This window comes from Poecilia formosa, unplaced genomic scaffold (assembly GCF_000485575.1).
Source record: "Poecilia formosa unplaced genomic scaffold, Poecilia_formosa-5.1.2 Scaffold909, whole genome shotgun sequence".
Taxonomy (NCBI): Eukaryota; Metazoa; Chordata; class Actinopteri; order Cyprinodontiformes; family Poeciliidae; genus Poecilia; species Poecilia formosa.
The window spans coordinates 2,466-26,986 of NW_006800848.1; the positions used below are offsets into that span (position 1 = coordinate 2,466).

At 35.8% G+C, this 24,521-nt stretch overlaps 3 protein-coding genes across 8 annotated transcripts; 2 read left to right on the forward strand and 1 right to left on the reverse strand.

The window, feature by feature from the left end:
• The first annotated feature begins 1,046 nt into the window (after positions 1–1,046).
• Positions 1,047–7,840, forward strand: LOC103132041 (protein FAM3C-like). Its single transcript, XM_007543794.2, has 10 exons — positions 1,047–1,170; positions 3,327–3,365; positions 3,881–3,964; positions 4,768–4,824; positions 4,899–5,007; positions 5,188–5,246; positions 6,017–6,067; positions 6,138–6,222; positions 7,046–7,172; positions 7,264–7,840. The coding sequence occupies exons 1-10, from the start codon at positions 1,152–1,154 to the stop codon at positions 7,351–7,353; spliced, it is 720 nt and encodes a 239-aa protein (XP_007543856.1). The 5' UTR covers positions 1,047–1,151; the 3' UTR covers positions 7,354–7,840.
• A 2,568-nt stretch (positions 7,841–10,408) lies between these two features.
• On the forward strand, positions 10,409–22,718 carry LOC103132042 (GTPase IMAP family member 8-like). 6 transcript variants are annotated; one of them, XR_001660827.1, is made up of 3 exons: positions 10,409–11,151; positions 11,410–11,553; positions 22,463–22,540. XR_001660827.1 is itself a non-coding variant. In XM_007543795.2 (3 exons), the coding sequence occupies exons 1-3, from the start codon at positions 19,605–19,607 to the stop codon at positions 22,597–22,599; spliced, it is 1,662 nt and encodes a 553-aa protein (XP_007543857.2). In that variant the 5' UTR covers positions 19,590–19,604; the 3' UTR covers positions 22,600–22,718. The 6 variants fall into 6 exon arrangements, 1 of the variants encoding a protein (XP_007543857.2); XR_001660824.1 differs by lacking the exon at positions 22,463–22,540 and adding an exon at positions 20,604–20,669; XR_001660825.1 differs by lacking the exon at positions 22,463–22,540 and adding an exon at positions 14,916–15,550.
• LOC103132043 (GTPase IMAP family member 4-like) lies at positions 11,228–16,595 on the reverse strand. The gene is made up of 2 exons (XM_007543796.2): positions 16,391–16,595; positions 11,228–13,806 (listed from the first exon to the last, which is right to left on the reverse strand). Exons 1-2 carry the CDS (start codon positions 16,488–16,490, stop codon positions 12,902–12,904), a joined length of 1,005 nt encoding a protein of 334 aa, XP_007543858.1. The 5' UTR covers positions 16,491–16,595; the 3' UTR covers positions 11,228–12,901.
• Positions 22,719–24,521: the final 1,803 nt, after the last annotated feature.

The window sequence follows — 24,521 nt, forward strand, 5'->3', positions numbered from 1 at the left end:
GTAATAAAAACCATAAAAGTAACAATTATTTATAGGATATTGAAGTAGCCCCTGAGTGAAAAGATTAAATATTAGTTTCCTTTCAACTCACAGCAGTAACATTCCTACAGTGAAAATCAGCGTGAAAGTTCACCAATCAGCAGCTCTGATTTAAATGTGTCATCAGCTCCCGTATTCACAAAAGTAAAGCCTGTTTTTTCTGACAGTTTCCCAAAGGCTGAATGTAGGTATCAAAAGAAAAGGACCTAAAACTGAGCCTTGTGGAACACCGTATTTAAATGATTTAGTGCTTACAGAAACAAACATCTTTTTATCAGCTGTTTATCATCCTGATAAACAGGATGTTTATCAGGATGAGCAAAAATATCATCCTGATGATAAACAGGATGTTTATTATCCTGATAAACATCCTGTTTATCAGGATGTTTAAGTCAACCGCGTCAGAATTATGACTGATCAGTATTTTGAGTTAGGTGAAAATGAATATCTGACATGATGATGGATGAATTGAAGCTTTCACAGCCTGAAGGAAACGAGAAAAACAGGCTCAGGAAAAGACAAACGTGGATGCTGAGACACTCCCTGAGCACACCACAGGGCGGTTTGACCAGAACAATCAGCTGCAGACCCAGACGAACAACTTCTTAACAGAGGCCATGAACCTGAAACTTCAGGTTGACGTTCAGATCCGTTTCAAACTGAACAACCGTGTGGTTTCCTCAAACTTCAGATCCTCTGTGGGGTTTAAACCTGCACACTGTTTGGATTAATAACAACAAAGATGGTTTACATTGATTTTGAAACAAATAACACAAAATAATCATGACTAATAAACATAAGTAAATAAAAAGGGTTATTTTTACAGTATTAAAGTGTTAAATTTTGATAGATCACTAATTATGAAACTCAAAGAACCGATCCAAACTAAAAAATAAACTCCTTCTGTAAATTAATATATAAAACTTTCCTAACTCTATAGTTGATTTGAATGTAATTATTCAGGAAACTCCTCTGGCGTCTGCAGCCGGACTGTGACACTGCAGCTGCTGATTGGCTGTTGCTAGGCAGCAGGGGGCGGAGCAAGTCCAACCTGTTCCTCCTGGATTCCACCTGAGGCCGCTCACAGTGAACGGCAGCCGGACATAAGAAACATGTTCACCTTCAGAGTCGGTCAGTTTTACCTTATTTCTTCATGATTTTGATTTATTTCTCTGCTCTGTTTGAAGGTCTGCTGGCTTACCTGTACAGGTGTTTACAGTAGAGCAAATTATCTGTACAGGTGTTTGTTGTTAGCAATAGAGAAAACATACCTGTACAGGTTTTAGTAATAGAGCAAAGTTACCTGTACAGATATTAGCTGTTATCAGTAAAGCAGAAGTATACAGGCGTTAATAATAGAGTAGAAATAATTTTATAGGTGTTAATAGTAGAGTAAATATCCTGTACAGGTGTTAGTTGTTAGTATTGGAGCAGAATCACCTGTTCAGGTGTTAATGATGCAACTAGTTTACCTGTCCAGGTGCAGCTCGTGATTCAGGTACAATCCTGCCTCACCTGTTTAACAGTTAATATTTCAGGTATTTCTTTCCGACAGTCTGGATTTGATTCATTTCACCTGCTAAAGATTTTAATTTCCGATGTTTTAAAGTGAATCATGAACCAGAGTTTCATTTAAAATGTCTAATCTTATCTTCCTACAATCTCAGGGAGTAAAGTTCAGATTTTTATCTTGATCAAACTTTAAGAGAAAGAGGAGTGAATAAGAAGAATCTAAAGACTAAACCAACCGGAAAGCCCGGCTTCTTGTCTCCCAGGGCTCACTGCGTTTCTTCTGTTAAAGTACATAAAGTATTTCAGTGGTTTTGCTGCTTTGTTTTTGAAACCTTCTGGATGCTGATCAGCAAATAATCTTTGTTGCATCAGCGATGGAAAGATGTTGTGGATCCTGATGAAGTTTCCCTCACAGCATCCAGAAGAAAACAGTTTCTAATGTTTCATTTCTGACAGAGAAAAAATGAAGATAAAACTTCAAACAATCCGGAGAGGATTTTTTTTTAATGCTGTTCTGTGTGAGAAGAGCACAAATTTGTCACAAAATGATCACAGTGTCCTTATTTCTTATCTGATTTCTAGAAAATATGTGCCTTAAATCAAAGCTGAGAAAATTACTAAGGTTAACGTAAAAATATATGTTCTACCTACATATATGTTTATAAACAGTTTGGTTTCTCTAATTTCTGTCAAAATGCAAGAAATTACTAAAAGAATTTTTCTTTTATTGGATAATTAAGTAAATTTGACAAAATTACTGTTGTATTAGTTTGTTATAGATTTTATTAAATATTTTATCCTATTTGAAGATTGTTATGAATTGAGACTTTCTATGAACTAAAGAGTCAATAAGTCCAGCTTCTGTCCTTTATTGAACTTTAAGGAATTACAATGGCTGCAATGCGCCACAACAGGAAAATGATGCTAAAAAACAAATGATGAACAACTCAAAACGTCCTTTTTCTCGCTGTCGACTTTACGCCTAACGGAGCCGTTGCCGTGGTGACCAAATGTGAACAACTCCGCTAACCAGAAGAGCAGAGAAGACAGTCTGACAGCCTCATAAAAGCTCAGAACTAGCCGTAATTTTGTTGATTTCATGATCAATCTTTCTTCATACGGTCATAAAAGTTCCACCATCATTATTTCCGGTAAGAACTGGATGGTTCACATTTTTATTTCCTCATTTTGATTCATGTGAATCCTGGTGGAACAGGAAACCCAGGAAATCCCAAACAGAACCGTCCGGTAAAGTTTCAGTTTATTTCTCCTCATGTCTGTTCAGGAAGTGCTTAGCACTTATTTTACTCCATTTATTTTATTAGCTTTATTTATATCTGAACATGAAACAAAGCATAAAAATGACTCTGTCCGTACAGAGCCTCTGAGTAAACCCCTGCAGCCATCCTCTGTGTTCGATCCTCACTCTCTCTTCAAGACGCTCCTGCTTTTCCTTTATCATTAGTTATTTGCAGAAAGTCACTATTTTATATCTGATTGTAAAAATCAATTTGAATTGTCGACTTGTTAAAATGTTTGGACAGTAATCTTGGGCCGAAGCAGATTTGTTCACAGATTATTGATGTGTTTTAACTCTAATCCAGTCAGTTTTTCTGAGTTTGTGCTGAAACTCGTTTTAAATCCTTTAATCTTTGGTATAATCCTGAAAACACTCGGAGGATTTACCTGCCGCAGACGATGATTCATCCTCTCACCTGTCTGACCTATTTGTCCTGAAAAACTCAACATTCACAGCATCACTTTTTATATTTCAGGGAAAAAAAACATTGGGAATCAATGCAACGTCATCAGATGTAAGTTTCAAACCTTTCTGATTTTATTAGTTTGATAAAACTGCAAAAACACAAAATCCCTACCAAGTTTTTTTCACTATTCTGGTGCAAACATCTTAATATACTTGAAATAAGACAAAAATAACTTATAAGTAACTTTTTGCGAGATATAGGAGCTTGTTTTAAGTAAACAATTCCTTATTATTGCTGAAAAAGATTGTTTCACTTATGGGAAAATGTCTTTTTATAAGTTAAATAATATTTTTCGTCAGTATTAAAGTATTATTGCTTAATAAAAATCCTTTATATTTTGCTAAAGACTTGTCTTATTTCTAGTGTACTAAGATACTTCCTCCAGAAGCTAAACAAACATACTTGGTAAGATTTAGTGTTTTTTGTGGTGACCGTCCCGGTTGTATCGTTCCTGCTGCAGAAATAACCTGACCGGATCAGAACCTGATCAGAAAATCTTCATCCTTACTCTCCTGTTGTTTCTCTAAAGCTGATTTTTTTTCATTGATGTTTTTGTCTGTCAGGGTTTCTCCAGGCGCTGCTGTTCTTCATCCTCCTGCTGTTCATCGTCGTCATCTTCCTGAAGCTCTACAACGACCCGATCACAGGTCAGAACCTCCAGATTCTGCTGGTGGAGACCGTTTCTGTGTCACAGTGATGATGATGATGATGATGAAGTCCTGCAGACGTTCTTGTTTTCTCCATAAAAGTGACTCATTTCAGGTTTCCTGGACGATAAACTGATTTTATCGATTAAAGAAATTTTTTGTTTTTGAAAATTAAATTTCTGAAAAATCTGGATTTTTTTTCACCAATGTGGTTACGTGTGATGATGTCACTGCACCCAGATCCGCCATCTTGTTTGACAAGAAGGTTTTTCATCTTCGATTTATTTGGACTTTTAATTCAGATCAACTCTACAAGGAATACTAGGGATCAAATTTTTTATTTTTTTTAATTACAAGAATAAAGTCATAATTTTACCAGAATACAGTCATAATATCAGAAAAATAAAGTAGTAATTTATGAGAACTCCAACATGAAAAATGCAAATTAAATGAGAAGTGTTGAGCATCTCGTGTAGTTATACTTTGGTATAAGTTTTACAGATAATACTCAATAGAAACACTTAATCTTTTTTCTGCTAAAATTGTTCGTGAATATTATGATCACTCTCTCATAATAAAACAAAAATCATTATAGTTTGGCCTCAGTACTCTGTTGTCCAACTCACAGAAGGGATGTTTGGAGAAAAAAAAGGCATTTTTTTGAAAATATTTTCTGTAATTTTTAATTTTTTTCTTTTTTTTTTTAGAAAAGAAAGCAAACAAAAACCGATTAAAATCTGGCCTGGTTTGAATAAAATCAGAGATTTTATTTTATTTTTACTGAATGGTTTCTTCTCTTGCAGATATAACTAAAAATGCGCTGCTCACCGGTCGGATCTCCAGGATGGACGCCAACGCAGGTGAGTCTGGACCCGGTCAGAACGGACCGGATCTCCTGGGTTTGTTGGGACCTGATTTGTGTTTTTTCCTGCAGAAGGGCCATGCTTCAGGAAGAACGTCTGTCCAGCGAATCACATCGGCTTCTTCGTCCAGAGCGGAGCTGCAAACGTTGTTCCTCCAAAGATCTGCGTCAACAACAACCTGTAGGATCTCCGTTCTCTTCTTTCTGTCGGCTGTTTGTCTCTTTATAGACGTTTAATTCTGTCTGTTTGGACCTTTTCCTGGTTTTTCAGCCTGTTTTCTGTCTCTCTGGACCTTCTGCTTCATTTCAGTCATGTTGTTGATCAGATGATGTTTGTTGACTCAGTGTTTTGTTGCTTCAGGGCTTTAGGAACCGTTATGAACAACGCTGGCAGCGGCATCAACATCGTGGTGGTAAACGGTGAGTGTCTGGGATTAAATCTGGGTTTTTACATTTTAATTTAGAGGGTAATTGTAACTCATTTTGCATTTATTTAACTTAACTTGTATTTTTTATTTACTTCTAAAACTTTTTTCATCATAAAAGCAGCTGTTTTTATGATATGCGTATCAGGGCTATTGTAGAAAGAAACAAAAAAAGGAAAAGTAAATTTCTGCCAAAAAAAATTCAGACATTTTTCGACTAACCTCAGACATTTTCTGAATAAAAATTCGAAATTTCTGAGCTTGAAAAGTAAAAATAATTGCTTGAAAATAAAAATTTAGATAAATTTTAGAAATCTTATTGAAAATTCTTGGAAATTTCTGAGTTTCAAAAGTTTAAAATTTGCTAGAAGAAATCTGAAATTTTAAGATTTAATCTTATAAATCATTTAGGAAAAACTAAGAAATTTCAGAATTTCAAAAGTTGAACATTTTTGACAATTTTTTTTCTTCATCATTGTAATTACTTTCTCTTTTTCTCAACATTTTAAGTTTTAATTTTTCAACATTTTCGTCATCATTTTGACTCCAATCTTAAAACAGGTGATCAACACAGGAAGAAAAATACATAAAAAATAGTTATTTCACATCTTTTGTTTGTTCTCTAAGTGACCCTATATTCTGTTTCAGTTTTTCATACAAATGAGAAGCTAAATAAAATTATTTTCAGTATTTTCTAATAATAAGCGGTAACAGTAGAACCCGCCCTGAGCTCCAGGCTGATCTCACCTGGTTTGTGTCCGGCAGGTAAATCCGGAGACGTCATGAAGACGGATCACTTCAACATGTACAGCGGCAGTAAGTCGCCGTCATGAGGCCGGATTCTGTCGGATCCGAACGGATCCTGATGCTGAGGTTTGTGTTGCAGGTGTGGAGCCGCTCATCGAGTTCCTGAAGGGCGTCGAGACGGGTTCTGTGGTTCTGATGGCTGTGTACGACGAGGGATCCACAAAGTCAGTTCTCCCTGAAGACGCTTCATGTTTACGGAGAAAAACTTAAATCTGCCCCGAGGAGAAAAGATAAAGTTTCTCCTGAGCTTCTGAAAAAATACCAGAAATAATTTGATCCCAGATTGTTTTAACTTCATCAAAATGAAAATTTGACATTAATTTTAACTTGATCACATAAATACAGTAAAGCTGTAATCAAACTTTCTTCATAAATTTATCCACAAATCACATCAGAAATCTCATAATTAAAGATTTTTACTGTCAGATTATTTATCAGATACATAAAGAAATTTGGTTTATTTCAGAATAATGATGAATTTATTCGTTTACTTATAGTTTCCAATTATTAATTTATAAATTTTTATTTATTCACTTCTACTTATTGTTTTATCCATTTATTTCAATCATTTCATTTACCAGCAAATATTTTACTATTTTTTTTATTTACATATTGATTTATTTTTAGTTTTTATTTATTACATAATTATTTGTATTCAGTCAATTTCTTTTCATATTATCTGTATTCCTCTTTACTTATTATTTTTTCACTAATATTTATTAATCAATATCATTCATTTTATTTTTTAATTAATATAATTAATTAATTTACTTACCAACATTTATTAATTTATTCATTAATACAGTAATTAATATATTACTGTATAACTGTTTTTATAATAAACAATTATATACAGTTTCATATTTCAATTTATATAAATTTTTACATAAACAATAATTTTTATAAATCATTATTTATTTATTTATTTATTTATTTATTTATTTATTCCTGTATCAGACCCATCATCCAATGTTTTTGTCCCGTCAGGTTAAATGAGGAGGCCCGGACTCTGATCTCGGACCTGGGAAGCTCCACCATCCATTCCCTGGGATATCGGGATAACTGGGTGTTTGTTGGTGGGAAAGGAACGACAGGGAAAAGCAACTTTGAGAAGGTAAAGTCATCAAATTAAACTAATTTAACCCAGATTTGCTGACTAATTAATTTGCTGTGAAACTAAAATCTGATCCATTCGTGTGTTCCAGCACATGAAGAGCGACGATTCCAAAAACAAGTACGACAACTGGCCTGAGATGGTGGAGGTGGAGGGCTGTGTTCCCAAATACGTGGAATAATCCCGGAAAAATCAGCAGGAAGCTGCAGGAGGGGACTTTTAGGACTTAAACTGATCTGGATGAATCCATGAGATCCTCCACATCCTGCAGACAAACCTGGATCTGATGCTGTGACTCAGATCCAGGTTAAATTAAAATAATCCGGTCAATTTTGGGTGGAATAATGGATTTTTATTCAAGGAAAACTGAGGAAACGTCCCAACATCTCCACTGATTCAGGATCCTAATCCATTTGGAATAATCCTGCTGCTGCAGATGTTGAACTTCCCTCAAAGTTTAGCTTCACCTGCAGGAGCTTCTGAAGACAATTTCACCAACAAAACTTCCAGACGTCTGCAGATTAAACGCAGATTAACAGATTATTAGGGCATCATGAGGACACAGTGTTTTTATAGGAAGGGGATTTGATGAATTTTCGTTGTCAGATAGAAAAAGTGGGAAAAAGTAAAAATATTATAAATATTTCTATTAAAAGGAGACATTTAAATTCTTGTTTTTAACTTATTTTTTGTTTTTTTATTAAATAAATCCTGTTTTTACTTTATTGTCTTTGTTTTAAATTTTCATTTGAACCCAAAATAAACCAAATAAACAGAAAAAGTAGACGTTAGTTAGTTAGTTAGTTAGTTAGTTAGTTAGTTAGTTAGTGACAGACACAATAATGTGGACAAATTCCAGAATTCTTATTAAAGTCAGAATATTAAAATTAAAGTCAGAAATATGAGATTAAAGTTAGAAATCCGAGATTAATGTTGGTTTCTTCTTTTTTCTGGTGACCCTAATTTTCTTCTGAATGTTTCTGACTCAGCCGGAGTTCAGTTTGTTTTTTTCAACATATTGAATCTGATCTTAAACTTTAAACTGATAGTGAGTGCCAAATTGAGAGAGCAGTTTGAGATAAAAGCGGTTCTACAATAAGGAACCTTACATTCATTACAGCTGCTCTGGTAGATCTGCTGTCGCCCTGCAGTTACTAAAACAAACAGAGAAGACGGGAATAAATTCATGTTGGTAGAAAAACAGGAAGGACCAGAGGAACAAAGGCAACTCTAAAACGCTCCAACCCAGTTAAGGAACAAACACAACGATTGTTTTGTTGAGGAAGAAGGTGGAAATCTATCAGATCTGATCGGATTGATCCCTCTGACCCCAAAACAGATCCAGAACTTTCAGTAGGAACCGTATAGTTCATCTAGAGAAGAACTGTTTCTGTTCTGGTCTGAACTGTCAGCCCTTTTTTCTCATCACAGCATTTCCTACTCTACCAAGAATATGTAGAGCAGAACGATTAATTTGTGTGGATAATTACAGGATTTTTTGTTGTGAAATGTAATTTCTAAGCAATGGAGCAACAAAAATACAGCAAAGTGACTCAGTTTACAGCTCTACATGAACTCTGCTGCCAACTAGTGGTTAAATGTAAAACAACAACAAAAAACTGCAAAAGCACAGAATCTTACCACGTATTTTTGGTCTAGTTTCTATTGAAAATATCTCATTACACTTGAAATGAGACAAAACTAACTTACAAGCAACTTTTTAGCAAGATATACCAACTTGTTTTAAGTAAATAATTCCTTAATATTAATATTAAAAAGTACTAGTTTCACTGGCAGATTATTTCACTTATAAGATGGGAAAACTGTCTTGATGAAAGGAAAATAATCTAACAGTGGACCCAGTAGTGTTTTGTCAATTTTAAGCAATTATTTACTTAAAACAAGCTCCTATATCTTGCTGAAGTTATTTGTTAATTTTGTCTTATTTCAAGTGCATTAAGAGTTTTGCACTTTAAAATTTTGTGTTTTTGCAGTGAAGTTATAGCATATCAACTCTGAGTATTAAAAAGTATCCACATATAAAACTTTTTGAGATGGATGAATTTAAATGTCAATAAATGTTGCATTCATTTTTGTAAATAGAGTCCAACAGCCCCAGTTCATGTGTCAATTTTAAATAGTGAGGCAATCCAAACAATTAACATGTGGTTTAATGGTTTAAACCACATTAACCACATTAATAACCTTTTTTTTAATGGAGGCTATTACAAAAGGCTATTATAAAGTCATAGGGTTCCCAACAATAAATTGACAAACTATTTTCTTATGAAGTTTAAACATATTTAGCATTGTTTAAGACTGCAGAATAAGCAGCTGTGTTTACTTAGGAAGGACATGGCTTATTTGCTTTTCTCAAGGAATTTCGCATGAAGTTCACTGTTTAATTTTGATTGCTCAAATAAAACAGAAGAAACTCGAAATAAGGGGACAAACAGTGACAACTGAAGACAAACAGAGAGAGGACTGGTCCTACAGGATTTAAAGTTCCTGTGAATCCGATCATGTCAGATTTCTTGGTTAACTTCTAATTATATTCAGTGTTGTCTGAACAAATACTTCACATCCTGCAGAGCTCCTGTTCTGAGAGCAGTTAAACCCGGAAGCAACAGAAATGACTTTTTAAAGATCGAAAATTTCACATTTCTTCCGCTTCACTTAATTTGTTGAAAATCATCCATAATTGCTCAAGGAAAGCTCCAAAAATGTAGAATATTATTAAAAATACCATGAAAAAGTGAAATTTTTTTGTCATGCATTTCAGAAACAGTCTAGTTCTTTACCTCTCAAACATTTACCTTTCTCTCAACGTTTTCTGAATGTGCTACAGCGTTTTCCGAGACATTAAATTTTGAGTTTTCATAATTTGTTTATCCTTAATCGTCGCACTTTCTTTGTTTCTTTATTTCACCCGTATGATTGAGTACATTTCTGGTGCAATACCAGTTTCCGCCAGAAGATGGCAGTAGCGGCAAATACGAGAGAGGCTAACTTCAAGCCTAGAAGAAGCTCAGAGTCAGCGTCGCTGCGAAGCCATATTTATTTTTTAAAAAGCTGATTTCTGTTTTAACGGGTGGGTGAAGTCTACATTTAACCGATAAGGTACCATTATTGTAAGTGTTTGTGAGTGGAGAACAGTATTTTATTGGGACACATTGTATTTTGAGAAATTTCTGTGTGTATTTTATTAGAAGTGACTCTTAACTGCCGCTAGCCTAGAGGCTAACTACCGTTGGTGAAACTGACTTTACTAAAAGTGCTTTCAGTTACCATCTTCGAAGAAAAAGTTGGTTGGTTTTACGGTTATTTACCCCGTAATTTTTGGTTAGAGGGAAATTACAATGTGTCTTTTGTTTTTTTTAAAAGGTTTTGTCGGCTCTAGTGACCTTTATTTGGCAGTTGTCAAACAGAAAGCGATTTATGAGAAAGAGAGAAGACATTTGTTCAAACACGAGTCCACACATTCTAAGAAAATAATAAATAAACAAATTACGAGAATATACTAATGACATTACGAGAATAAAGTCGTAGTACTACAAAGCATCCATAATATTACGACTTTTTTCTGGTAATAATGGCACCAATTCTTGTAATTGTATAATTTTATTTTTGTAATTTTATTTTTTCTTAGTTTGTCTCTAAATACTCAAAGTATAACATTGGAAATGTATTTCTATTAGTAATGTTATGTAAACTGAGTTCATGATTGTCTGCTAATTAATATGTTTTACATAACATTTAACAGACTGTACAAACAACTGTGCAATTATTAAAATCTAAGTCTACGTTGTATAAAAGCAGTGTAAGCGTAATCGCAGCGAAGCCATTACTACAGAAACTGATTTCTATTTTCACAGAATAAAAACACAAATCATCTGCTGTCACATTCACATGAAACCTGACACCACGGATTGATAATTGAAATTAAATATGGAGTCCAGCAGCAGAGCAGATGGAAAAGGTAAGAAAACTGAAAACATGATGTTAATCAGCAGTTTTTTTTGTTTTTGTTTTTTTTTTTTACCTGAAACCAGTTGAACTGTTTCTGTTGCGCTGAGAGCTGAAGGATGTCTCAAAAATCTGCAAACAGCGCCACCTTGTGGAGTTTTAGAGCTGTAGCAGGCTGGCAACACCTGATTTCTCTCACTCTAACATTCAGTTTCCCAGCACCCAGTGAACTGACTGCTCAAACAAATGTTTTTCTCACTTCATTTCACAGAAAAAAGGTGCAAAAACATCTGTTGCAGCTTCCAGGGTCCTGCTGCTGGAATAATCTACTGGTCAAGTCCGATGCGACGGGACTTCAGCTTCTTCTGCTTTCTGCAAGAAAACATGTAGTCATGATGGAGACCTGGATAGAGAGGTAGCAGAACTGATCTTTTTCCTTTATTCTTCTCAGCAGACAGTTTCTGAAGTTTCTTTAATCAGACCTTAATTAAGACCAAAGTGTCTGCTGATATTCAGTGCTCTGATGCAGACGCTGATAATCTTCAGATTGTGGAGGAATGTTCTGCAGACGGTCATGTTTCCTCAAGAGACGCCGACGGTCTGTAGAACGACCTTTTCTCTGAGCATTTTAACAAACTTAAACCTGTCTGTGTATGTATTTAGGGCTGTTGTAAACAATTATTTTAGTAATGAAATAATCTATCAGTTATTCTTATGATTAAACAAGTAATCAAATAAAAAAAATTGATAGATAAAATATTAGTAAATACTGCCATACCAGCAGTAATAACTTTGGATATCAACATTGGCCCAAATTTTCGTATTTGTGCATCCCTAATAATTACTTTTCTGTAGTTTAGAAAATTAACCTGTATCAGCAATGGCTCACTCTTCCTGAACAAAAATTATAGAAAAATCAGAAAAATCACAAGAAAATTAATTAAAATATCAAATGTTCTTTTATGTATTCATTGAGTCAATTTAATAGATGAACTCTCACTTTGCTCAGCCACTGAAAGCTTTTGTGTCCATATTTCTGATTTTGCACCACCGATTTTGGTGTGCAAAATCCAGTAGCGTGTGACAACAAACATATGTTTTTTTGTGTACCGGGCCTGTACACATGTACATTGCTTTATCATACATACATATCATATCATACATCTCTAAGGCTCCACAGGGTGGAGCTGTTTGCAGCCTTTTGAACCTGATCCTTCAGCTCTTAGTGTAGCAGGGACAGTTTCATGTGAAACACCTGCTGATTAAAATCACGTTTCCAGTTTTCTGACATTCTCAATGTTCTGCTGCTGGACCTGAAACTTCCCTTATTTCACTTCAGTTATCAACTTATGTTGTCCAGTTTCATCTGAATGTGATGGCAAACAAACTGATTTGTGAGTAAAAGTGTCTTTATTCTGAAATCAGATTTTTTAATAATGGCTTTGCTGTCATAATGGTTATGCTCCATTTAAACAATGTATTAATTACACAATTGTTTATGCTGTTTACTATTATGTCCAAAATCAAAAATGTTAATTAACATAGACAAATAACCATAAACTTAGCTTACATTACATTATGTAATCAATCAGGTTATGATTGTAAATATTAATCATTGACAGCTGTTCAACTGATTGACAGTTAATCCATCCTCAGTTATGCCTTTAACTAATTAGATAAATATCTGCTTATACTGGTAAATATTTTGTTATTCATGTAACATCATAGTTTACTAAGCTGCAGCCAGAACATCACACATATTATCACTGTGTAGAACATCCCATCTTTTGCACTGCTGCTGCAGCTCCAACAATTGCTCCCAGATTAACTCCAATACCGGCTCCAACAGCAACTCCTATCGGTCCTCCTAAAACTCCAATAGCAGCTCCAACACCAGCTCCAGTAGCAGCTCCAGCAGCCGCAGCCCCCAGAGCAACACGCATAAACGAGTTGTCTCTCTCTGCCTGCCTTTTTGCATCTTCAGGATCAATTTCTGGATTTTCTCTGATTAGTCGTTCTGCTTCTTCTTGCTTGGCTCTCTGTGCCTCTTCAAACATTTCGTTGGTGTAGAAACGTCCTCCATTTTCCTTAACCAGCCTGTTGATCTTCTGCACCAGACCCCTGACTTGAACAGGATCCTCAACTGTGTTGTCAAAGACATGATATTTATCTTCAAAGGTCTGGAAGATGGAGCACTGACTGATGAAGTGCTTTAGAGGTCTGTGTCTTAGTAACATGTTTCCTATTGTAATATTTTCCCGTTTTAGTTCGTCTCCGTGGGTAAACAGGATCATAGTGTAATTGGCTGCTTCATTGCCAAAAATTTTCTGGATAATTCTCAAGCTTCTTTCTTCTTCTGTGGTGAATCTGGTCGGTTGGAGCACAATCAGGAACACATGAGGACCAGGAGCCGCCAGGCAGATGCCTTTAGCGATTTCTTCCATAATCTCTTTATTACTTTTATCTGTGTCAAACAGACCTGGAGTATCAATAACAGCCAGATTTAAACCATCAAAATAATTGATTTTCTTCTCACAGACCGATGTCACAGAGGAAAAAGAGAGACAAGAATTAAAAAATCTTCCTCCTAACATGGTGTTTCCTGCTGCACTTTTTCCGACTCCGGTTTTCCCAACAAGAACAATCCTGAGCTCGGTATCCTTTTTAGCTGTTGGAGAATTAGAAGACAACAATGAAGAGGGAGAAATTTAATTCAGATAACTTCAAAGTAACTTAAAATATGTCTAATGATGCCAGAATTATATGTTTCTTTTTAGATTTAGAGATTGAGAGGAGAATTTAGATGTTTCAATTTTCAGCTAATAATGTCTACAGAAATATTTTTGTATTAGATTAATGGTTTTATGGACTTAGAACAAGTTATACAGTTGATCAACCTCAGTATTTTCATACAGATGAGTTGCTATACTTTCAGTAATATAAGTAAGCTTGCACTAGGCTTATCTGAGCTCCTGCAAAAAATAATGTTGAGAGAGTTTTAGCTTCCTCAAGAAGGGACACTGTGTCTGATCACACTGATGGTTTCCACTCCATCTTCCTTTAGATAAGAACCGTAGTTCTGGATGCCTGAAGTTTTTACGGCTGTCTGAGAGGAATCATTTCCCAAACGCTTCATCCTAGCAGCTGCTGACACCTTTTTAGTTTGGCTTCTTTGCTAATCAAACCCACAACTCACTGATTCATAAGAACTGTTCTAATAAGATGATGTGTCTGGGCAGAGAAAGTTAATTTAATCAATTTAGTTCAGTCAGTCAGGTTTATTTGTATAGCAGCACATTTCAGCAACAAGGCATTTCAAAGTGCTTTGCATCAAAATAACACAAAAGTACAAAGTCATAGAACACTCAGTGAGTAACTACATTTTGTTAAGTGCTATAATACACATCAGATTGTTGATGTTTAATTTATAATGTTTCAAAAGCAACAGGTGGATTTTTAGTCTAGATTTAAAGAAACTCAGTGTTTTGGCTGTTTTGCAGTTTTCTGGAAGTTTGTTCCAGATTTGTGGTGCATAGAAGCTGAATGCTGCTTCTCCATGTTTGGTTCTGGTTCTGGTTCTGGATGCAGAGCAGAACCAGAACCATGTTGACAAGAGTATAGGAGGGGATTAACAGGCTTCTGCAGCACTTGACGGGATGCAGAGGAGGTCATGCAACCATTTGAATCAGGTGTTCTGGAACAGAAACAAATCTAAACTACGTTCATTGGTTAGAGCTCTGGTAAATTAATGGCTATGTATTTTTATCACCTACTCAGGCCAAGATGTTCAGTCGGTCCCTTTGACTATAACCGGTGTCCTGCAGATGCTATATGTGGCTTTGCCTCACAACACCTGAGTCAAATAATGAGGCAGTTAGCAGCACTTTGGAGAACTTCACTGCATTGAGGAGGTAATTCAGCAATGTGACTGAGGTGTGTTTAACCAGGGACACATCTAAAAGTTGCAGGACTCACAGGCTGGATTTGAGGATTCCTGCTCTAAAGGATAACATTTCCATCAATGCTTAGCTTTAGCATGTTAATATGAACTTAAGGGAGAGAAAAAATAAAGAACAATCTTCACTCCGGGCCTTCTGCTAACAATTACTCACAAATCATGTGCTGTCCTCCTTGTCTCAGGGAAGCCCCGCACAGAGACTTAAACTTTCTTTTAACTCAATCTGTCTAGGCTCCGCCTAGGCAGGCAGCACAGTCTCACGTGGATCAGTATTTGTGACCAAACTGGTCTTAACTGGTTTCTGACTTGCAAAGACTTAAGGACCTTTTCAAAGTGAGTTCAAGCAGAAAAGAGAAAACAACTCCGAATAAGGTAAAGACTGATTGCAGCTTCCTGCAATTTAGGAATTGTGGAAGGGTTCTTAGTGTTTGGGTATTGTCATTGCTACACAAAGAAATCAGAGCTCTCTTTACATGAATTAAAATACTAAAAATCTAACACTGCCTTTTATTCTGCCAAACTGAGATGCCAAGCAAAAAATGAAATATAAGGAAAAACAAGGAAGTTTACACAGGCAGGAAGTGGCTGAACCACCGGTGAGAGTACAGGAGGGGATTGAGGCAGAGCCACCAACCTGCAGGGAAAAGCAGAACAAGAAGCAGAAATGGAAATGGAGCTGTAGCAGAAGAGGGACATGCGGAGCACAAGACAGGAAACCTTCACCCTTCACTTCATTTGGTTTTGTTTTGGCTGACAGACACATGATCCTGTTAGTTTTAAGTTTAACTGTGCAAGCTGTGTTTTGTCCTGGATTGGTTTGATTTTTAAAAAAAATCAAAGCATAAATTATATTAATAATTAAAAGTTTGCACATTTTAGATAGAGATGTTAAATCTTTAAGGATCTGAGAATCCTTAAATTCTATTCATTTAAAATTTATAATGCTTTCCAAATCAGTGTTGATGTTTCGTTAGAGCTGCAATATAAAGACTTTGGTAAAATCGAAAATAGTTGTTGCCTCTGCAAACAGAAAACAACTCCAAGGAAGACTTTTTATTCTTTCACTTGTGCAAAAAAAGAAAGTTTAAAGGGAAGTCATCTGAAAATTATTAAAGATTAAAAAGTTAGGACTAGAAGGTATTTTACACTAAAAAGTATAAAAGATATAATGTTTTATATTTCAGTATAAAAACAACTGAAATAATGAACCTACTTGAGGTTCATTATTTTAATTTTTTTCTGATAAGGTTTACCGCCTATAGATAATAAACTATAAATCATAAACTCTTCTTACCAGCTGGACGATAACTGGTCATTTCCAATGTGTCCCTGCAGGCTGTTGATTTGTGATGATACATGGTTGTTGATTTCTTGGCAGCAAATAATGTTTGCATCAGTTCTGTTGTATGGTCTGGGTTCTTGGCTCCTCCCTTTGAATCTGTCTGCCAATCTGTCTGCCAATGCAGTCACTGTCAGAACTATGCAGGATGCTTTCAAATAGAAAACCATGATGGAACGTAATAAACTAAATGCTTTGAGAAACACAGCACACATATAATAGTTCACTACATGTATCTATTAGTTAGATGGGTTGCTTGGCAAGCAACTCTTCTAGACCAATTTCCACCAAATCAGTTCAGCTGCAGAAATTTGTAAAAAGAAACATAATAAAAATCAAACTACATGTTCAAAGGCTATTTGCTTCATACAGAGAGTCTGGATTCTGTGCCTTTTTAATAAATAATTGTTTGCTAGAAGCTTGGGCTCTGTTGAAGTTTTGAACTTTACCCATTTGCTAACATTTGGCCAGGATGTATATAATGTGCAAGTTCTACATTATGAAGCTTTCCAGAAATTTCCTGCATTGTAAACAACCATCCTCCACTGCAAAGCGAAAAGTGCCAAGCCAAACAGATGGTTGTTACTGTTAATTAAATATCGGAAATGTGGCCAACACAGACTGAAAGGCTCCCATGGATAAAATTCACTTCCTCCATTGCTACTGCAGCAGAGGAAGTGAATAATAACTGAAGTTATTATGTTTGGACCCAAAGAGGACTGATCTGGTTAACACACAGCTTCAGTTGTTACAGCTGGAAACCAGCGATCAGACCTGAAATCTAGGAGTAGAGATGGACTCTGACCTGAACATTCAGAGCCACATAAAGACAGTTACAAAGTTGGCCTTCTATCACCTGAAGAACATATCCAGGATTAGAGGATTAATGTCTCTGAGATCTAGAGAAACTCATCCATGTGTTTATCTTTAGTCACATTGATTACAGTAACGGCGTCTTCACAGGTCTGGCTAAAAACTCAATCAGATCCAGACGCTGCTGCTGGAGTTCTAACTAAAACCAGGAAGTTGGAGAACATCACCCATTTCTACAGTCCTTCCTCTGGCTCCCTGCAGCTCAGCGAATAGACTTTAAAATCCTGAATGGTTTAGCAACAATACATTAAAGATCTGCTGTTGTCATAGCAACCTTCCAGACCCCTCAGGTTCTGGTCTGCTCTGCATCCCCAGAACCAGAACCAAACATGGAGAAGCAGCCTTCAGCTTCTATGCACCATAGATCTGGAACAAGCTTCCAGAAAGCTGCAAAACAGCCGAAGTTCCTTCAAGACTAAAATCCCACCTGTTTAGAGTTGGTTTTGAACCACCGGAACATTGACCTGCATATTTGATGTGTATTGATGATCGATTGTAATACCTGTCACTGGTTTTCACAATAGTGGACTATGTGATGTGTTTATGATGTTTTCATGATGTAAAAGCACTTTGAACTGTGTTGTTGCTGAAATGTGCTGTACAAATGAACTTGACTGATTTCTCATACTGCAGAGTAAATTTCTAAAACAGCACAGAAAATCGATGTCATTGCTCTGTACTATGTCTGCTTTTTGTCACTGTTATTTGTTGTGTTAATGCACAAAATCTGAAGGTTTCATCCTTGCTTTTTGCAGTTGATGTGGTTTTGTTAGTTGGTTCCAGTTTTAACCTTCAGCATGGACTGAAGTGATTCTGTTTCTGTGGCCATGGTCGCCCACTGGAAATGGGTGGATCGATTCTTTTGGTTCAAGGATCAAGATATGTACAGAAGAGTGAAAGTATCTTGTATACAAGCAATGTAGGATGAAGTGGAAAGTTGTCAAAATAAGATGAAATTCTTCTATATATGCCATGAGAAAAGTGGCCAAGGTAGTGAGCAAAGGCAGACAAGAGAAGTGAAAACCCATTGTAAGACCAAAAGCAGAACAGATGTGCCAAAAGGAAAGAAGCAGAAATAAGATTTAAATAATCACCTTTAAATAATCACATTCGGAAAAACTATAAAAGAAAAATACGTTCTACATGTAAAAGTAAATCTTTTGCTTCTCATTAGAACACGGAGATTGCAGCGATTGCTGAAGATGAGGTGTGAGAAAGGAAAACATCTGATAACTAATCAGAATAAATTGGCAGTAACTTTTCCAAACAACATATCTGCAGCACCCACCAGAAAAATAATGTAAAACCACATCTAAAACAAGTCAATGAATAAAATAGATATTAATATTTGAAACTAAAGTAAATAAAGAGGAAATTTATATAATAAAGGAAGCAATATTTATCTTCATGACAAAATTAAAAAACTGATTTTAATGGGTAGGTAAATGCTGTTACGCAGTCATGTACAGCAGGTGGCGGTATTCACCTATATTCTCCTGGCGATCCGCCATTACAGAAAGAAGAAGCAAGTTTCACTTTCACTTTTGGCATCAAGCCTCCTCCGTTTTCACCAAGTTGTTTTTATTTTCTTGGATTAAACCTCAGCGACAGCTTGTCTTAATTTAAGTTAATTTATTTACTAACAGTGTTGTGTTGCAGACCGTGAAATAATAAAGTATGTTACATTATTTTTGTCTCCCGACTAGTATGAACGTTAGTGACATTAGACTAAAAACAACCTATTAACGCCAGTGGTGAATGTTTAGAGATTGTTGAATTAATGAACCATCTAATGAGTGTTTCCACATTTTAATGTTTTGTCTGAAGGCGTTTATGTTTTCCTGCCTTGTTTGACACCAGGGCTCCGTTTCATGCACAGTCATAGATGGGAATTACTCTGCATGAACATCTGTGTGATACTCTGAGTTTTCAGGTTCAGGAACAGCAGCACCAACAAGGCAACTCTGAGTAGCTCAAAGCAAAAGGAAATTACAGCTTTCAGGTTCAGACATCAATAAAACCACAGCAACGGTAACAAGATTAAAAGTTATAAGAACCAATCAGGAGCCACAAAAAGTTTTGATGGGCTGTTTAAAGAAGAATAAAACCCAGGATGAAATAAAATGTAGTTAAATTCATTATTTGAACTCACTGTGTGGTCATCAAAAAGGGATCTCAGATTAATCAAATATTAAAAAACAGTCAGCCACATGACGGCACATGCAGTGAACCGGTTCAGCCTGTTGATGCTCAGGTTTTCCATTGCATCATAACGAACTCCTGCAAATTTTTAAACATGTTGAAAAGTTGTAAGCTGGAGTTTTCTGGATCTTCAATGGATTTATCACCAACTTCCACTGTTTTTGGTAAGTAAATAGAGTTTTTTTTCTTTTTTCCTCACATGAAACTGAACAAGAGTTCAAGGACATGGTAGTTACACCAGAAAAAGATACTTTGAATTGAATTGTTGCTTAAATAAAATAAATCCTGATTTGAGTTTAGCATTTACTTGTTTATTTTTATTGTTCTTCATCAGTCATGTAAGTGCTAAATGATGATAAAAAGCCTAAGAAAAAATAAATACTATGCTTAAATAAGCATTTATTGAAATAACTGTCTTAAAAGTCAAGTTTATTTTTACAGGCCATTTCAGCAACAAGAAAATTAAAATTACTTTTCATGATAAAAAGATAAACATAAAATCATGTGACAGTGGGAAATTAAAGACAAGCACTGAAAAGTTTTAATCCAGACTAGAATTAACCAATATCCTGGTTATTATTAAATGAAGACAATCAACTGGGTTTTTATCCTTTATCTGTGGTGTGTTCACACCAGGAAAGTCCTTGGGTCTGAACTGACAGCAGACTTTATGATTTGGTTTGGTGCACATCACTTCACTGGGACCAATAATCTATTCCAGTCAACAAAAGAATAATCTCAAGATATAAAAATAAAGATTTTGAAATTACTAAACCAAAAACCCCTCCTGATCCCAGTAGGGACGAGGCTGAATGACCAGGAATGGACTTAACCAAAGTACAGAGTTAGAAAAAGGTTTTCTTAAAGAAAACGGAGGTAAACAAGATAATCTGGTTGGTTTTAGGTATTTGTTGTATGTTAAATATTAACGTGTATTAGCTGAAATGTAGAACTTGTTCTTAGTACTTATTTGTTGTGTTTTACAACTTCACAATCTATCAGATTTTCTTTTAGATTAATAAATTAAATATCCTTTTGTAACTGACATCTGTCTGAATAAAAATGCTCCAGTTGTTTTCTAATTCTCCAACAGCTGAAAAGGATTCAAATCTCAGGATCGTTCTTCTTGGAAGAACTGGAGTTGGAAAAAGTGCAGCAGCAAAAACCATTTTAGGGAACAAAGTTCATCCTTGGCTTTCCTCAGCGACATTGTTCTGTGAGAAGAAAACCAGTGTTCATGCTGGTCTAAATCTGACTGTTATTGATACTCCAGGTCTGTTTAGGACTGTAAAAAGTAATAAAGATATTGTGATGGAGATCGCTAAATGCATCAGCCTGGCGGCTCCTGGTCCTCATGTGTTCCTGATTGTTCTCCAACCAACCAGCTTCACACCAGAAGACAAAAAAACAGTGGAAATAATTAAGAAAACATTTGGCAAACAAGCAGCCAGATACACCATGGTCCTGTTTACCCACGGAGACAAACTGAGAGAGGCAAACATTAACATAGAAGACATGTTAGAAATACACAAACCTCTAAAACGCATCATCAGTCAGTGCTCTGTCTTGAAGAAATTTGAAGATAAATATGTTTTTGACAAAGAAGATGAGGATCCTGCTCAAGTCAGCGAACTGCTGGAGAAGATCAACAGAATGGTTCAGCGAAATGGGGGAAGTTCCTACACCAAAGAAATGTTTGAAGAGTCTCTGAGAGCCAAGCAAGAAGAAATGAAACGACCGTTCAGAGAAAATCTGGGCTTTTATCCTGAAGGTGCAAAAAGAGATGCTCCTCAAGGTAAGGCTGTTTGATATGGCACAAAATCAATATTACAATATTCTGATCAGATCTAGATAACGATAAATGGATGTTAATGCTAACGACTCTCAACCCTGGAAATAAAGAATGTGATGGCCTAAAACAAACTCTTCATAGCCACTTATATTGATGGTATGATTTCCCTTTATGCAATTATTTTATTACCACTTTAATTAAAAATAAAGTGGCAATCAGCAAAGTTTATAAACTGTGTTTTGTCAAGTTATGTAATTCTGTAATGTACCAAATTTTTTCACCAAATCAATAAATCTGTGAAACACACCATTCTGTAATTTACTTCATCAAACCCATTTTTAGTTTCCACTTCTATCTGGAAAAATAAATTGATTTCAGTTTATCATTGTTTTCTTATTCTCCAATAGCTAAAATGGATCCAAACTTCAGGATCGTTCTTCTTGGAAGAACTGGAGTCGGAAAAAATGCAGCAGGAAACACCGTATTAGGACGAAGATTGTTTCAGTCTAGAGTCTCTCTTTCCTCTGACACACAAGTCTGTCAGAGGGAAAGCAGTTACCACTGTGGCTTCAATCTGGATGTTGTTGACACTCCAGATCTGTTTGGGTCAAACCTGGAGCATCTGGTCTGTCCTAAACAGATCGCTAGATGCATCAGCATGGCGGCTCCTGGTCCTCATGTCTTCCTGATTGTTCTCCAACCGACCAGATTCACACCAGAGGAAAGTAAAACTGTGGAAATAATTCAGACATTGTTTGGAGAGGAAGCAGCCAGATACACCATGGTCCTGTTTACCTATGGAGATGTGCTGAAAGAGGAAAACATGACAATGGAAAACCTGCTAGAGCAACACCAGCCTCTAAAACGCTTCATCAGCCGGTGCTCCATCTTGGAGAAATTTGAAGATAAATATCATGTTTTTGACAACGAAGCTGCAGATAGAACTCAAGTCAGCGAACTTCTAAAAAAGATCAACAAAATGGTTGAGCAAAATGGAGGAAGTTACTACAGCAATGAGATGTTCAGAGAGGCACAGAAAGCCAAGCAAGAAGAAATGAAACGACCGCACAGAGAAAGTCCGAAGACAGTTTTTAAAGATGGAAGAAAACAGGCAGAGAGAGAGAACTCATTTATACGTGCTGCTATGGACCCTGCTGCAGGCGGAGCTGCTGCAGGCGGAGCTGCTGCAGGCGGAGCTGCTGCAGGCGGAGCTGCTGCAGGCGGAGCTGCTGCAGGCGGAGCTGCTAACATCTCCAACATGTTGGAGATGTTAGGAGAGCTGCTGCCGCTGGAGTGAGAGGGGAAATGGTTAGAGATGGTCCAATATAATATTAATGTCTGTACTGGTTATTGGTGATGGTGGTAAATGATGGTGAAGCACTGCCAAGACAAAATAAAACCTCCACATTTATAGAATTATTTTTTTTTACATTATGTTTATTAGATATTTTGAATATTTAGGGAAAATGGACAATAACAACAACAACAGGACAAAACTTATACAGCACAGATGGGAGACAAAACAGGAGGCATGTCCATAAATTATTGTAATTACTGGAACAAATAAACCCATGTAGATATAATCTGGGTCATGTTTGCACTGAAAATGTGAATTTCAGAGCTGTTACAATACAAAGGCTTCAATATGCTTTTAATGTGAAAGATGCATTTTAAAGATATTCATCATCCTGAGCCTTTTAATTTTGAGATAATCCAGAACTTGCTCCCATTTTTAAAAGCATTTTCGATTCAGATAATTTCTCAGTCTTTCTAATACAATAACTTCACAAATTAAGTTTTTCCACATCTGGACTGAAGGGAAGTCAAAACCAACCCATCTGAACTTTATGGACTTTCTAGTCAACATCAATCTCTTTGTCAGTATCCAGATGAAAAGTTTTTATTATAAAAAACTTCATAATGTGCTGCACTTGAGGTATGCATCATCAATATTTGTGCATTTGTATCAGCCATAATCAGAGTCTGAAATTAATTTAAGTATCATGAAATGTTAAATTTTACTTTATCTTGAAAAACCAAGACTGCCGGGATGTTTCCCTGCATAACAGCAGCTTCTGCTGTCTGCCTGAGCTGTTTGAAAGACTTTCTGAACCGTTTCTGGCAGTTTATCTTTGCATGTTTGACCAAGTTAGTCTACGTATTGATTTAGTATTAGTTTCTTTATTATGTATAAATAAACAGTTTTCTATAAATTGTCTGTTACCCTCCTAATTGCACCATAACAAGTTAAAGTTATGTTGTTTTTACATGTTTGACCAAACTTGTGGAGCTGTTGGTGCTAAACTGGTGCAGTTATCAAGCAAATTAGTAATTCAGGACATTCATGTTTGTGTTTGATTTTTTAAAAGTTTTTAATCAATTCAGCTTTGTTTTTCTGTATCGGATCGGTATTGACTGATACCAAACTTCAGATATCTATATCGGTATCAAAAGTGAGACAAGTGGATCTGTGCATCTCTAGAAACGGTTTTATTTGCTGCTTTAGCAGTGAAGGAGAAGTGGGGATGTGTTGTGTGGTGATGATGTGTCTGATGATTTGGCTCCAGCTTGTTAAACCCTGATTTTCATGAATAACATGTTGGGCAACACGCTGAATCCCACATCAACAGTCTGAATATTAGTCATAGAAGTTGGCAAATCTGAAGATGACTTATTGTGGTTAAACATTAAATGTTAGATGTCAAGTTTAAAGGTCAGAAGTGAAAACTTCATGTTTTGAGAGCTGTTTACTCCCTTATTGAGGAACAGAAGATAATGTCTTTAACCATGCATAAACTTTGTCTTTTGTATAAAAGAAGGGGATGTTAAGCTAGACTTCCACAGAAGCTCATTCTATCTATATATGTTACTGATGGAACGGAACTTTGTGGGAGGAAGTGCATATGTGATGAAAATAAATATAAAAACACGTATGTACATGTAAGATCACTCTTGTTCTCTGAATCCTCTGGATGCTGCTTTAGCTTCTTGAATAAAAATACAATGACAAAATGCATCTTCTGTCAAAACTGATTCTGTCGTTAATTGAAATTGTGTCTCATCTTTGAACAGCTTGTGGTGCATAGAAGCTTCAATAACAGTAGAAACAAATACTGTTAATTTAACAACACATATCCTGATGATTTGTTCTGATTTTAGACACTCTAGAGTAATTATTGATTGGTTTATCTTGTGATTAGTCATAATCATTACTGGATT